The sequence below is a fragment of the Onychomys torridus genome, chromosome X (genome assembly GCF_903995425.1).
Source record: "Onychomys torridus chromosome X, mOncTor1.1, whole genome shotgun sequence".
NCBI lineage: Eukaryota > Metazoa > Chordata > Mammalia > Rodentia > Cricetidae > Onychomys > Onychomys torridus.
Genome location: NC_050466.1, coordinates 3,252,486 through 3,266,227, shown reverse-complemented (window position 1 = coordinate 3,266,227; position 13,742 = coordinate 3,252,486). Strand labels below are relative to the sequence as shown.

Below are 13,742 nucleotides of genomic sequence, written 5' to 3'. Positions count from 1 at the left end.
ACTTCAGCAGTAAAGAGAATGGTCCCAAATTCAGAAGCTAGCCAGATAATAATTGAATCTTTGGCTTTTGAGAATGCAAATGAAGCATGCAAGAGAATAATCAGGCCGTTAAAGGCGAGATCTGCACCCTTGGAAGATTGGATTAGAGACACGGTTAATGTTGAGGCTCATGATCATGATAATATGTGGGTAGGAGAAGCAATTTCAAGAGGTTTGAGGAATGTCAGATGTTTTGGATGTGGAAAGCAAGGACATTTGAAAAGGGACTGTAAACAGGGCACTTCTAGAAACAATGTTTCTTCAAGGAACAATGGCAACAGAATGCCCCTTCCTTCAGGAGTATGTAGAAGGTGTGGTAAGGGAAGACACTGGACCAATGAATGTAGATCAACAAGGGACAGACAAGTTAATACTTTGCTTCAGTCTTTGGGAAACTCCCAGAGGGGCCTCAGGCAGGCCCCTACAGTGAATCCAGTTCAGACCTTTCCTGCAATCGTAGAGGAGACCCCTACTCAGAGCAGTTAAATGACCAAATGCCTATTGGAATAAACCAGGCTACTCAGAGTAATGGAACAACTGAGACAGAGAGAACAGAAAATTCAGGAGACACCATAAAGAAAATTTTTTGGCAAACCTCTATAAATGAACAAAGACCAAAATTAACAATAAAAATAAATGGTGTTTTGTTGTCTGGTCTGGTAGACACAGGTGCTGATGTTACCATAATTGCACCAGAATTTTGGCATCCATCTTGGCCTCTTCAGGAGGTAAATGTTCAACTGTTAGGAATTGGAACATTATCTCAAGTGAAACAGAGTGCAAGATGGCTCGAATGTATAGGCCCAGAAGGACAGAGAGGCAGATTAAAACCATATGTGGCTAACATAGCCATGAACCTGTGGGGTCGAGACCTGTTACAACAATGGAATACTCAGATTAACATCCCTCCAACCTCAGAAATAAATAATAAACTAGCACATGTTTCTGAGAGAAATCTTAGAAGGTATTATTCTAATGAGTGGTCACCAGCCATCCATATTATACAAGAACAGGGCACAAAAACTGATGATCTTCCAAAGACACCAACAGTTCTACCTTTAAAATGGTTAACAGACAAGCCTGTATGGGTTCATCAATGGCCTTTAACAACAGAGAAACTCCAGGCTTTAGAAGAGCTGGTAGAAGGACAGTTAAATGCTCACCATATTGAAGAATCTACTAGCCCATGGAATTCTCCTGTATTTGTTATTAAAAAAGAAATCTGGTAAATGGAGAATGGTAACAGACCTTAGAGCAATTAACAAAGTAATTCAGCCAATGGGCTCTCTACAATCTGGAATTCCTTTGCCTACTCTGTTACCTAAAGGATGGCCTCTCATAGTTATCGATTTAAAAGACTGTTTCTTTTCAATACCCCTACAAGAAAAAGACAGAGAAAAATTTGCTTTCACGGTGACTACAATAATTCTCAACTAGTTAGAAGATTTCATTGGAGAGTCCTCCCACAGGGAATGTTGAATAGTCCAACCCTGTGCCAATATTTTGTACAACAGCCCTTGGAAGTGATACGTAAAAAATGTCCTAAATCTATAATTTATCATTATATGGATGATATTTTACTAGCTGACTCAAGTGCAGATACTTTAGAAAGAATGTTTGAAGAAGTAAAGAAAATATTGCCTTGCTGGGGATTACAAATTGCTCCTGAAAAGATACAAAGAGGAGATTCTATTAATTATTTAGGATATAAAATAGAGCTACAAAAAATTAGACCTCAAAAGGTACAAATTAGGAGAGATCGCCTACAGACTCTTAATGACTTTCAAAGATTATTTGGGGACATTTCTCATCTACGAACTATTGTTGGGGTAAAAAATGATGAACTGAATAATTTGTTCAAAACCTTAGAAGATGACAAGGACTTAAATAGTCCAAGGGAATTATCACCTGAAGATGAGAAAGAATTGGCCTTGGTAGAAAAAAAAAGTACACGAAGGACATGTAGGTCGTATTGATCCAAAGCTGGATTGCATTTGGGTTATTTTACCTTCTAGGCATTCTCCTACAGGAATATTAATGCAGAGAGAAGATATTATATTGGAATGGATATTTTTACCAAATAAACCAAATAAAAAATTAAAAACTTATGTGGAAAAAATCTCTGACTTAATTTTGAAAGTAGCTTTTAGGTATTATGAGGCCTGATGCCCCAGTATGGTCTCAAATTCTTATAGAGACATGGGTGATCTTGACCTTCTGATACTCCTGCCTCTACCTCCCAAATGCTGAATTATAGGCAAGTGTCACCATACCTAGTTTATTCTGTGCTAGTACAGGAGATCAAACCCAGAGCTTCAGGCATGTTAGGCAAGCGGTCTAGCAACTAAGCCACATTCAAGACTCCCACCCCTTTTTGAGGCAGGCTGGCACCAAGGTATCTTAGATGCATCTTTCTGTCCCAAGTTTTGTAGTATAAATGTGCACCACCACATTTGGCCTGTGTGGTTCTGGGGACTGAACCCAGGGCTTCATGTATGCTAAGTAAACTGTACCCAACTGAGCTACAACAAATTCCTAGCCCCCTTTGTGTTTCTTCTGTTCTTTTGTCTTTCTCTTTCTATGGTACTGAGAACTGAACTGAAGGCCCTGTGCATGCTAGGTAAGCACTCTTCCGCTGACCCACATCCCTAGTCCCTACCTTCTGACATCCATTGAAAACAGACTTATCTCCCGTCACACACCCATTTCAATATTCCTTCTTATAATCCAGGTTTGATCTTCAATCTATCTTTTGAGGTAGTTTTAACATTTTCTTTTTCTCTAACAATCTACATAGAATCTTTATATTATTTATATTTCATTTGGTGAAAATTCTAAATCTTAAATAAGAAACATACCACAGAATCCTGTTCCTTGTCCAGAGAGCTTCTATGACTACAACTGTGGCAGGGGCCTTAGCATCTCCTTTGCTTCTCCTTCATAGCTACTTAATCATCAGTCAATCCTTTCCCATATCTTTAATACTATTCCAAGAATCCATTCTGACTCTTCTATTCCAACACATTATCACTGTCATCTCAGAAACTGTAGCAACCCACTTACTTACTTATTCCTTCCCTTACTATCTTCCAATTCATTTCCCAGAGTACTCATTTTCTAATACTAAATCTGCTTATGACACTGTATTGCTTAAAACTCATCAGTGGCTTCCCACTGCATGTGGATTAACACTTTAAACTCTAAGATGCTCTATATTCTTTTTCCTTCATCTAGCTTCTCTGCCTCATTGGCCATTTTTAAGTATAAATCTATGTTCTGAAAACTTTGACTCATTTCCAAGCTTGGTTAGAATCCACACAGTCTCTCTAACTTTAACTTTGCATACTTTATCAGAAGTAAAATAAATACATGATTAATCATTTATTTCATGTCTGTCATTTTCTTCCAAGGTGACAGGAGCTGTCTACTTCATTAACACTTTATCCACAGAGACAAACATGGAGACTAGAACACAGAACATACTCAATAATCCTCATTGCAACCATGAATGAAACCACACAAATCTACTCTTAGTGCATGGTTCCTCTAGTAGACTGTAGGTATGATTTCCCTCTTCAGGAAGATGAAAAGAACATCATCTACCTCACAGGACACCATGAGAAACAAATGCTATGAGGTTCATCATAGTACCTGGCATAAAATAAGTGTTCATGGAACAATCTTTATTACAGCCAATTGTACCTCCTATAGTATAATAGAGAAGAGTACTCTCAAATGCTAAGCTGTCTGGACCTTTTCAGAGCAGTATAATCTTAGAATTCTAACCTGGGTTTAAGACCAACATATCCTCCAAGATGACAGTAACTTGATGAAGCTTCTGCTGAAAAATGACTAAACTGAGGAAGTCAAAGGATGGCTACCTGACCAAGATGAAAGCTCATAGGGACAGGGTCTGTTATTTGTTAACTATACAAAAACTTTCTAATAGTACATAATATTATTTATATAAAATAGGCACAATAGACAAATCCATAGAAACTGCAAGAAGATTCATGGTTGGTAAGGGCTAGAAAGCAAGAAAAATAGTGACTGATAATGTGTAGGTTTTGTCTAGGTTCTAAATTTTAGACACTAAAATGATAGGTAACAGTTATCTTGGCACAGCACTGTAAATATACTAAAACTATTGAATTTGTTCTACAAATTAGACTGCATTAAAAAAAAAAAAGAAACCACCAGTTATCATGTAGCTGGCTCCATGATTCCTAAGACCAGGTCAGAAAAGATGACACAGTTTCACACTTGGAAGCAGTACCAGGCTGTAAGGAAGCCCAGACTCTCCCCACATGGAAAAGAGGTGAGACTCGAAGAACATGTCAGTAAATGAGTCTTCAATGAATTCTAGCTCTCACATATTTGAGCCACCTCAGCTGGTTCACACTAGAGCACAGGTGAACTTTTCCTTGAACTTTGGCCCTGGCCAAAATACAAATTCATAAGCCCCCCCCCCCCAAAAAAAAGTGTTATCATTTTAATTCCTTGGAATTTTAGGTTAGCAAACAGAACATAGATTCAGAACAAATGAACACATAGATGGATTTCACCTGAATAAAAAATGTTTTGCTTCTTAATTTGAACCTCCAAGGTAAGCAGAAATTTTTTAAAAAGCAGGCATACATACCTCTTCCAGTAGTGATGCTCTGCTGTAAGACGGTAATATACAGCTGTAGGGTCAGTTGTGGGGCAGAGCCTAGGAAAGCCTGGATCACTGATGCCCGACTGAAGGCAGAACGGTGGGTAAACATCTTGCCTTCTGCCTGGCCCACCTCCTTCTCAACCTCCTCGGAGAGGCCATCTTTTGGCATCTGCCGTTTCTTAGTGATGCTCACATAAGGCTCTTCATTCTGGTTGGACTGACAGTAGAGGCAAAAGACTTCAAAACACCTAGAAACAAATGAATGAGTCATAGAAAGGAGTGCCTGGCAGAACCCTGTCCTTTCCCAGTCATCCTGTTTTCTCTTAGGCTGATTCTCAAACCCTCACCCAGTTATTCTAAATCTCTCCAAATCAGTCGCTCTCAGGATCGGTTCGTTCTAAGGAGGCAGTCTTCTACAAGCTCTCCAGTAGACCATTGGGAATCGAGTGAGAATCAAGCAAAGGTGACATTGAAAGCTACCAAGGAAAAGAAAACAAGACAATGGGAAGTAGTTCACACTCTAGAGCCACAGAAAAATGTTTAGTCTTTCCTCTTGTTCACTAAGAAACACACAATATATAAGCTATCTCTGCAGCTATAGATAAAGCTCTTATATTCTGAACTTTTCCCCTCAATAATAAAATAGACAAGATACCTACTTTGTCATCCTGCTGTCAAAGAGGACTAAAGGGTATAAGGCTCTGTGTGTGTGTGTGTGTGTGTGTGTGTGTGTGTGTGTGTGTGTGTGTGTTCATGTTCCACATAAAAATTGATGTCACAAAGCACTCTAGTTAAAAAAAAAAAAAGAACATGCAGGCTCACTCCTATCTCTACACTCTCTAGACTCTAGCGTCTAAAGGCTGGGGTAGAATGATTGCCAAGCATTCAAGGCCAGCTTGGGCTACACAGTGAGTTACAGATGAGCCTGGGCTACAATAAGGCTGAGAGGTGATAGAGGAAAGAGGAAGGGAGGGAGGGAGAGAGAGAAGGAGGGAACATGAAGATGAATAAAGTTGGGTACGTGTACAGCACAGAGTTGCTGGTCATTTAGAATTTCATTGGAAGACCACAACAAATTACCTATTCCTTTATCCTAATAAGCCCATATAGGCCATGGCTAAATTCAAACACGCCCAGGGGTTGGCAAATGTCTTATTTAAGTATTCCCAAGCCCACTCTGGGGACACATACTTAACTAGTGACTCAAATTTTTCCTTCTAGGTAATATTATAGATAGATACATGGGTGCCTATGATTTGCTTTGAAGCATACATACATACACACAGAGAGAGCCACATACATAGATGGGGAGAAATGGAAAGAGAGAGACTGAGACTGATTTGATGGATAGAGAGATGGAAAGATACATGAAACAAAATGTTGTAGTTGGAAGTTTTCCTGTGTCCCGCCCAGTCCACATCCACTCAGACCCCAATAAACACACAGAAGCTTATATTAATTACGAACTAGATGGCCATTGGCTCAGGCTTATTACTGACTAGCTCTTACATATAAATTAACCCATAATTCTTATCTATGTTTAGCCGCGTGGCTTGGTACCTTTTCTCAGTTCTGCCTTCACATCTTGCTTCTTCTGTGTCTGGCTGGTGACTCCTGACTCAGTCTTCCTGTTCCCAGAATTCTCCTCCTCTGCTTGTCCCACCTATACTTCCTGCCTGGCTACTGACCAAGCAGCATTTTATTTTCAACCAATTAGAGCAACACATATTTACAGCATACAGAATGACATCCCATAACAAAATGTTAATTATATAATCTAGGTTGCAGACACTTGGGTGTTAAAGTCAATAAGATTTTTCTCTGCGTGTCTGAAAACTTACATAATGAAGTGCTAGGAAAAACAGATTTTCCCTTGGGTTTAAAGATTGACTTTTATGCCCTAAAACATGCCCTTTCATGACAATTGTACAATGCTGCTAGATTTTATGGCTTCACTGGGGTTATTGAATGTTGTTAACTTAATAGTATCACCTGGAGGTATCGATGACAACATAAGTACATTTATAATTCAAAAGAGGAAAAATAAAGCCTTTCTGATGCAGTAAGTGGGCAGATTTCATGATCATTACCTTTGTTCACTTGTTTCAGGGGAAAGAAGGTGTGTGGTTTGTGTGTCAGAGGAAGTCTGTCTACTATCTTGTAATCCATAGTCAATCAAAGATGCTTTAATATTTTTCATCAAGACATGGCAGTGTAGTCTAGTTTTTTTGGAAGAAAATGATAATACTTAAGTTTAGTTCATGAATTCAAGCCCAACGCCTCCAAAATTTAAACCTTTGACTGATGAATGAACACCCATCAAAAGTGGCAAGTTGAAGATGACCGAATAAAGTGGCTATGGTATTTATTTATTCTCAAAGAGGTAATGACAGCAGATGTACTTTACTAAGACAGCTTGAAGACTCCCACCCCATTCATTCAGAGGTGTTCACTGTCTAGACAGAATGATGGGACAGAGATAGAAGAAGTATAAGAATAAGTATAATATGCAACAAAACAATATTTATGTTGTACTTTTGGTTCACATGATAGTTTCTAACACAGCAGTTCACAAAGAAACCTTACTGAAAGGATTGAAATCAGCGTTATTTCTAATAGCAAATTAATGCGATTATTTTAGAGGTCCTCAAAATGAAGATAATTAAATCTATCAAAGCACATGCACTCAATTAAATATTATGCAGTTCTCAAAACTGATAGTTTAGGAAAACGTCTAACATACATAGCATAATACTCGTGGGCTGGTGAGATGACTTAGTGGATAAACCTGAGCACTTGAGTTGAATCCCTGGATCCCTCAAGTGGTGAAAGTAGAGAGCTGACTCGCCCAAATTGTCCTCTGACCTCCACACATGCGCACAAACACAGATACACAAATACACAATCATATTTTTAAAAATTTTAAATTAATCCTGGACTTGGGATACAGTCTGCTTAGCATGTAGTAGGCCCTGGATTCAATCCCCCACACATTTAATTTATTACAATTAAAATACATTTATCATATTTAATAAAATATTTTATCGTATTTGATAAGGGAAACAAACTATACAAACTTACACATACACATAAACAGTGGAATGACAGAATTGAATGATATTGACTCAAAAGTGACAATTGTTAAATAGAAGTTGTGTAAACAAGTTGTTAAACAACTCATACCTTGGTCAGACTTGATGGGGATAAATAAATTTTGAAATTAGCAAACTGTTGAAATTTTCCCTGACAGTTTACAATCATAACCCCATACTAGCAAGGATATAAAACAAAAGCATTAAGAATTATTCTCTTTAGGCAGTCGAATTAAAGGTTTCATTTTCTTCACTGTGCAAATATACTTTCTGTTTCTCTGTTATTTTAACAAATATTCTTTCCTTGTGATATGAAAGTCAAACTTAGAACGTTTAAAGACCAAACTAAACAAAAGGTAGAGCATGCTAAAAGCTACTCTATGAAATGAATGAATGAAATAAGGGTTTGTAGAAAACTGCAGTTCCATTGATGCCTGAAGGGAATTTTTGAATGAAACTTCAGAGATTAGCCATGTAAACGAAAAATGTTTCCAGGAAAAAAAACTAATGGCACAGATAGCTCCAATGGTGGAGCCTCTCACAATCCACGGCTTTTTCTAAGTGATAGATATTGTCTTTTTTTCCCCTTTGAGACAGAGTCTCTCTATGTAGTCCTGACTGGCCTGGAACTCACTCTGTAGACCAGGCTGGCTTCCAACTCACAGAGATCCCCCTGCCTCTGGCTCCCGAGTGCTGGGATTAAAGTCATGCACCATCACACCTGGCATATCTTAACAATGCTTCAAACATTGTATCTTATAAATTTGTGACCTGTCCCAAGACCTCTTACTACTACTAAGTAGAAAACTAAGAAACAAACTACTGCTGCTTTCTTAAAATTGCCAAGAGTTGTGTATTTTTTCCAATTTTGTTTAGAGTTTGTTTTAATTGTTGTTTCTCTGCATGAGCTACTTGAATAAAATCACCCAAGGTAAGGGCTAAGGATGTAGCTCAGTGGTAGAGGACCAACATCCTTCATAAAAATTACTCAAGGTAGTTCTTCAGCATCACATATTCCATGGCTCAGGAATCTTTGTGTAATGTAAGTATTTTAGGCTCAAGAGGCCAAAAGGGTCTCTGCTCAGCTCTACCTCTGCAGACAAACAGTCTATAAAGGAATGGCTACATGAAAGAGTGACTATAGCTGTGTTTCAATAAAACTTTACTTATTTATTTCTAATACAGAAACAGGGGGTGATTTGGCCAGCAGAGCATACTATGCAGACCCCATAATGATCTCTGCTGTAGATACTTAGTAATTTGATTGACCTTTTTTCACTTAGTCCCATTTTCAAGCGTAATTCATTTGTCAATCATAACAGCAGTTTGTTCCCTAGGTAAAACTAGGCATGTTGATGGCAACACAAATACCTTGAAGTACCAAGGACTCTAATGAAAATACTTTTTCCAAAGAAATATTACGATCTCCTATCAGCTATATTAAATTCATGTGAGACACGTGTCTGAGAAGCTGTATCAGAGAGCTATGCTGGTTAAATAGAAAATATTGTGAAACCTTTGACAAGCCACTTGCTTAATCTCCCAAGTCTCAGCAGTTAGCTCACAGGGTTTACTATAGATGGAATTAAACAATATATGTGTTTTGCAAAGGAAAGAAATGCTTTTCAAATGTGGAGTGTTATTATTTTAAACTACTTGTTAAGTTCCCTATAGACACATACTACTATGAATCACTTTGCAATGTTCTATAACAATTTTAGACCATTTTAACCTATATCTTATAAATCTAGATTTTTTTCACCTCTCATTTTGTTTGTTAAATGTGCTAGTAATAAAGATAGGGGATTTCTTGAAGTTACTCATCTATATTTACTCCTCAGTTAATTTATGAAAGTTACCATAACTGTGAGAACAGTAGAAACAGGAGGTAAAAGACAGTCTCCCTTCTGTTTGTTCAGAATATCTAGTATAGCTGAAAGTAAGATTTTCCTTCAAATTGGAAAAGGGGGTGATTCAAGACACTATCCATAGTTCATATTAGAAAGCACCATAGAAACTATAGCTATATAAATATAGCTATATATATATAGCTTATATTTAAATATAAGACTAAAATTATAATAAATAAATGATATAAAGAGTTCTACCAATGCCTCCCTGAGGAAAAGGGGGCAGAAGTGAGATGGCAGTTTGAGTCCATACTCATTAGTGTAAGCTATTGCAGACCGCAGACCGCCATTTTTCCCATACTGAGGAGCTGCCATATGGATTCAAGCATACTAAACCAAGTACTACTCAGAGTAAACTACTGTATGTCACCTTAATTAGGTCATCATATCATATGAACTCAAAAATAGTGTCTACCTAAAAATGGTAGTTTGCCTACCCTAACTTGAATAGAAGAAAACTCTCCCCTAAACAAAGCTAAAATATTACTAAAAACCATTGCTAAAGGGTAAAAGGGAGAAATTATTGTGATTGCCTTGTTTAGGGGAATAATTTGATCTTTCTGAAAAGCTGATGATTTAAGGGTTCAAATTAGAACCAATCATTAGGAAGAAATCCCACTAATTTTTTTAAGTCCTGTCAACCAAAATCAAGAAATTTCCCTTTCATTTGGAAGCTAAGGGTCTTGAAACTACATTTTGTGTATCTCAGTTCAAAGATTCCAGTACTTCCTTGACAGAAATCAGCTATGTCAGAATATGAAGCTCCTTTCCTCAATAAAGTTTAAAAAAATTACTGTGATAACTGAAGAAAACCAAAAATTCATAATAAAGGAGAAATTTGTTATACGTTCATGGTGAGGAGGAAAAAACTAAACTCACAGTCTGCCACTCGGTACTATTGTTCTTAACATCTTAGTAGATTTCCTTGGGCTCTAGTTTATAGTTGCCATGCTGTTTTTATATGGAATATTCTATTCGCTTTGTCTTAAGAAACACTTCAAAATGACAGCAATGATAGAGGATTCTTACTTGCCTGATTGCTTGGGTTGTTTGTTTGTTTTTTGATTTTGTTCACAAATGATCAAACATTTAAAACTTTAAAGATGGAACTGCTGATAAAATGTACATACTCTACTTTCTTTTCCAGAACACAGAGAATACAATGAGCCTAATTGCATTTTGGAAGGAAGCCTTGGGAACGTGTTCTGGAGCCTCATTTGCCCCATGTATAAAATGGAGACAGGGATTGGGGGAGCCTACAGCAATGGTGGAGCATTGGTTTAGTATGCCTAAGGCCCTAGGTTCAACCTCCAGCACCAAAATAATAAATATACAAACAAATGCTGTGAGCACAGTTGCATGTACTTCATGGCAAGGAGTCAGTCAGCTAAGGCCTGTAGGTATGACCCACACCACTTAGCACAAGTAACGTTTGAGAATTCTCAGTTCCCCAAGTCACTCCATCCAAATAGGAGTTTCTTCCCCACAGATGACATTAAATTATGAGTGCCTTGTCTAAAGTCAAATCTCACTTAGTCTCTTGAGCAGGGGCACTAGCAGGGCCATGGCGCTGGCTTAAGGACATAGGTTCTCTACTAGCTAATTGATTGCAATGCTTTCTAAGTACCCCACACACCTATTTTTCTGATTCCTCCCTGACTGTCAGGACATCAGTAGCAGTTTCTTACTATTACCAGCATATGTTTCTTGTCCTTTCTAGGATTCCCTGGCTCTTGAAGAATGGGAAACCTCTTTACCAAGTTTGCCATAACTGTGTTAAACTCTAAGTCACTACAGTAAGCTAAAAGGTTGTTTAAAATGGCATGCAAAATTTTAAATTGTGAATATTTTTAAAATCTGAACATAAACGTTTACTTTTGTGTTTCATCTGGTAAGATAAAAGATATGAAAACGATATATTTAAATTTCCTTCAAGTTCTGAGATTAAAATAAAGTCTGTTTCATTACTGTGTATTTCTTCTTGCTTTGTGTTCATAAAGATTAATTCTTAGGGCTAAGGATATACTTCAATGGTAAAGCTTTTGCCTAGCCAGTACCAGGCCCTGGATTCCATCCACAGCACCACAAACTGCAACAATAACTTTTTCTCCCAGAAATGACAGTAGTAGTTTTTCTTAACACAAAGCAAGTTCCTGTCTTCAAGGCACATTGTGTCCCAGATTTCATGGCTATATTAAAAACTGGGCAGAATCAGAAGATATCTCTGGTACTTACGTGTGTTTTCACTCTAGACCAATGTTCATCACCCCAAGAGTGCATGAATTTCTAGACTTCTGTATATGAATTAAATAAATTTTAACAAAGTGCTTAGAATAGTGCCCGGTGTGCAGTTAAGTGCCATGTGTTTGATAAACTAAATTAAATGATCCATAAAAGCTCTGACTTTAACCGTGCTTAGAGTAACTTCCAAAGGTTTGTTCTATGACCACACATGCCAAACCCTCGGAAGGCCACTTGACTACAGAGAAAGCAATGTATGTTTATGAGACCAAAAAAGGCAAAGACTGCTGCTCTTTTTGGTCCAATGGAAGCAAACATTAGCAATTCCATATGATGGCTCCCGAAATCCAGGGCATCTCAGTTTTAGTGCCACTCTGGGACCCTTCCACATGCTGGAGACTGGCTTGGGAAAGCAGAGCGGGTCAGCCCTGGTTCTGGCCACCTGTCCCCTGCAAGAAGGCCTCTCCCTCAGCTGGGGCAGTAGAGGGGGGACGGCCAGGAGCTGCGGCCTAAGGGTTGGTTCTGGGTTCTGCACGCACCTGTACAGGGGCCCGAGCTGCAGCAGGTGCATCAGCAGCACCAGTGGGCGATCACGGCTGAGGTCGCGGTGGACGAAGAGGAGCGTGAACTGCACCAGAGCACAGGGCATCAGGGAGAAGAGCAATGTCAGCGCCTGCCACATGCGATCCCCGTCCGAGCGGTAGGTGCTGCTCAGGTAGAGCGCTGCTATGGTCTCGGCCACGAACAGGAACAGGGACGCTAACACTGAGGCCGGGAATTTCATCTCCGCGCTTCAGACTCGCCCAGCGGGTGGCGGCGGCGGCGGTGGCGGCGGCGGCGGTGGCAGCGGTGACGATTCCCTGAGCGGATCCCAGCATGCCCGGACCCGATCCGCTTGCGAGCAGCGCAGCCCGCCGAGGGCACGATGGCCCGGCCAAATGGGCCGCGCACGCTGTAGCCCGGCCTGGGGGCAAGCCACAGCGGGGAGGGAGTGGGGTGGGGCGGGCAGTGTGGCCCCGCTCGGACACGCCCACGAGCACCGTGCGCAGCCGCCAGCGCGCGCCTCTCAGCTCGCCGCACCGCCTCCGTGAAAACTGTTCCGGGCGGGCCGCGAACCAGGAGCATTCTGACAGCTGGTGCCCAACCAGCAGGAGGTCGCCAACCAAGCTGGCTCTCTGAGTCCTAGAGTTGGTTGTTCTGGGCTGTCTCCAGTGGCTTGGATTAAAACCAGCAGAAACCAGAATTGGGGGTAGGGCAGTCTGAATTCCTGATCCACTGTCTAGTTTCTGGGCCGAAGAAACACCCGGTCAAAAGTTCAGATTTTCCTGCCATTCCAAAATAGTCAGAGCCACTGAGATGCTTTTCAGAGGAGAGCAAGTGTCTTGTCATGCACTCGACATACTGGGAAATACGGTTAACTTTTCAATGCAACCCTTGAGCGTGTCCTTTGTCTTTCTAGTACAGAATTGGAAGGAGCATCAAAGGAGTTGTGGGAGCCAAAGTTTTCCTTTCCAAATCAAACTGCCTACAGAATATATTGCTGTATAGCTGTGACTAACTCATGACAGGTCAAAGACCAGAGCCTAATAAGGAAGCAGTTTCTACCCTGACACATACCTCTGTTGGTATGCCAACACTGACACAATTCTTTTTCACTCAACTGTTTATTTTAAAAAATAATAATACAATATATTTTGAACATATTCTTCTACTACTTGACTCCCCCATCCTCCCTACCCACTCAACTTCATGCTCTCTGTCACAAAAAAAACAAAACAAACACAAAAAAACACCTAAAATGAA

The 13,742-nt window shown here is 39.6% G+C and overlaps 1 protein-coding gene across 2 annotated transcripts in view; it reads right to left on the bottom strand.

Moving 5' to 3' along the window:
- The window catches only part of Xk (X-linked Kx blood group), a 53,170-nt gene extending 40,203 nt beyond the window's left edge, over positions 1-12,967 (bottom strand). Inside the window, exons 1-2 of one of the 2 annotated variants that reach the window (XM_036175413.1) lie at positions 12,479-12,967; positions 4,682-4,944 (exon numbers count right to left, since the gene is read on the bottom strand). In XM_036175413.1, coding sequence (XP_036031306.1) covers positions 4,682-4,944; positions 12,479-12,723 — 508 coding nt within the window. In that variant the 5' untranslated portion in view covers positions 12,724-12,967. The remainder of the gene's footprint in view (positions 1-4,681; positions 4,945-12,478) is intronic. The other variant, XM_036175412.1, reaches the window with a different exon arrangement.
- Positions 12,968-13,742: the final 775 nt, after the last annotated feature.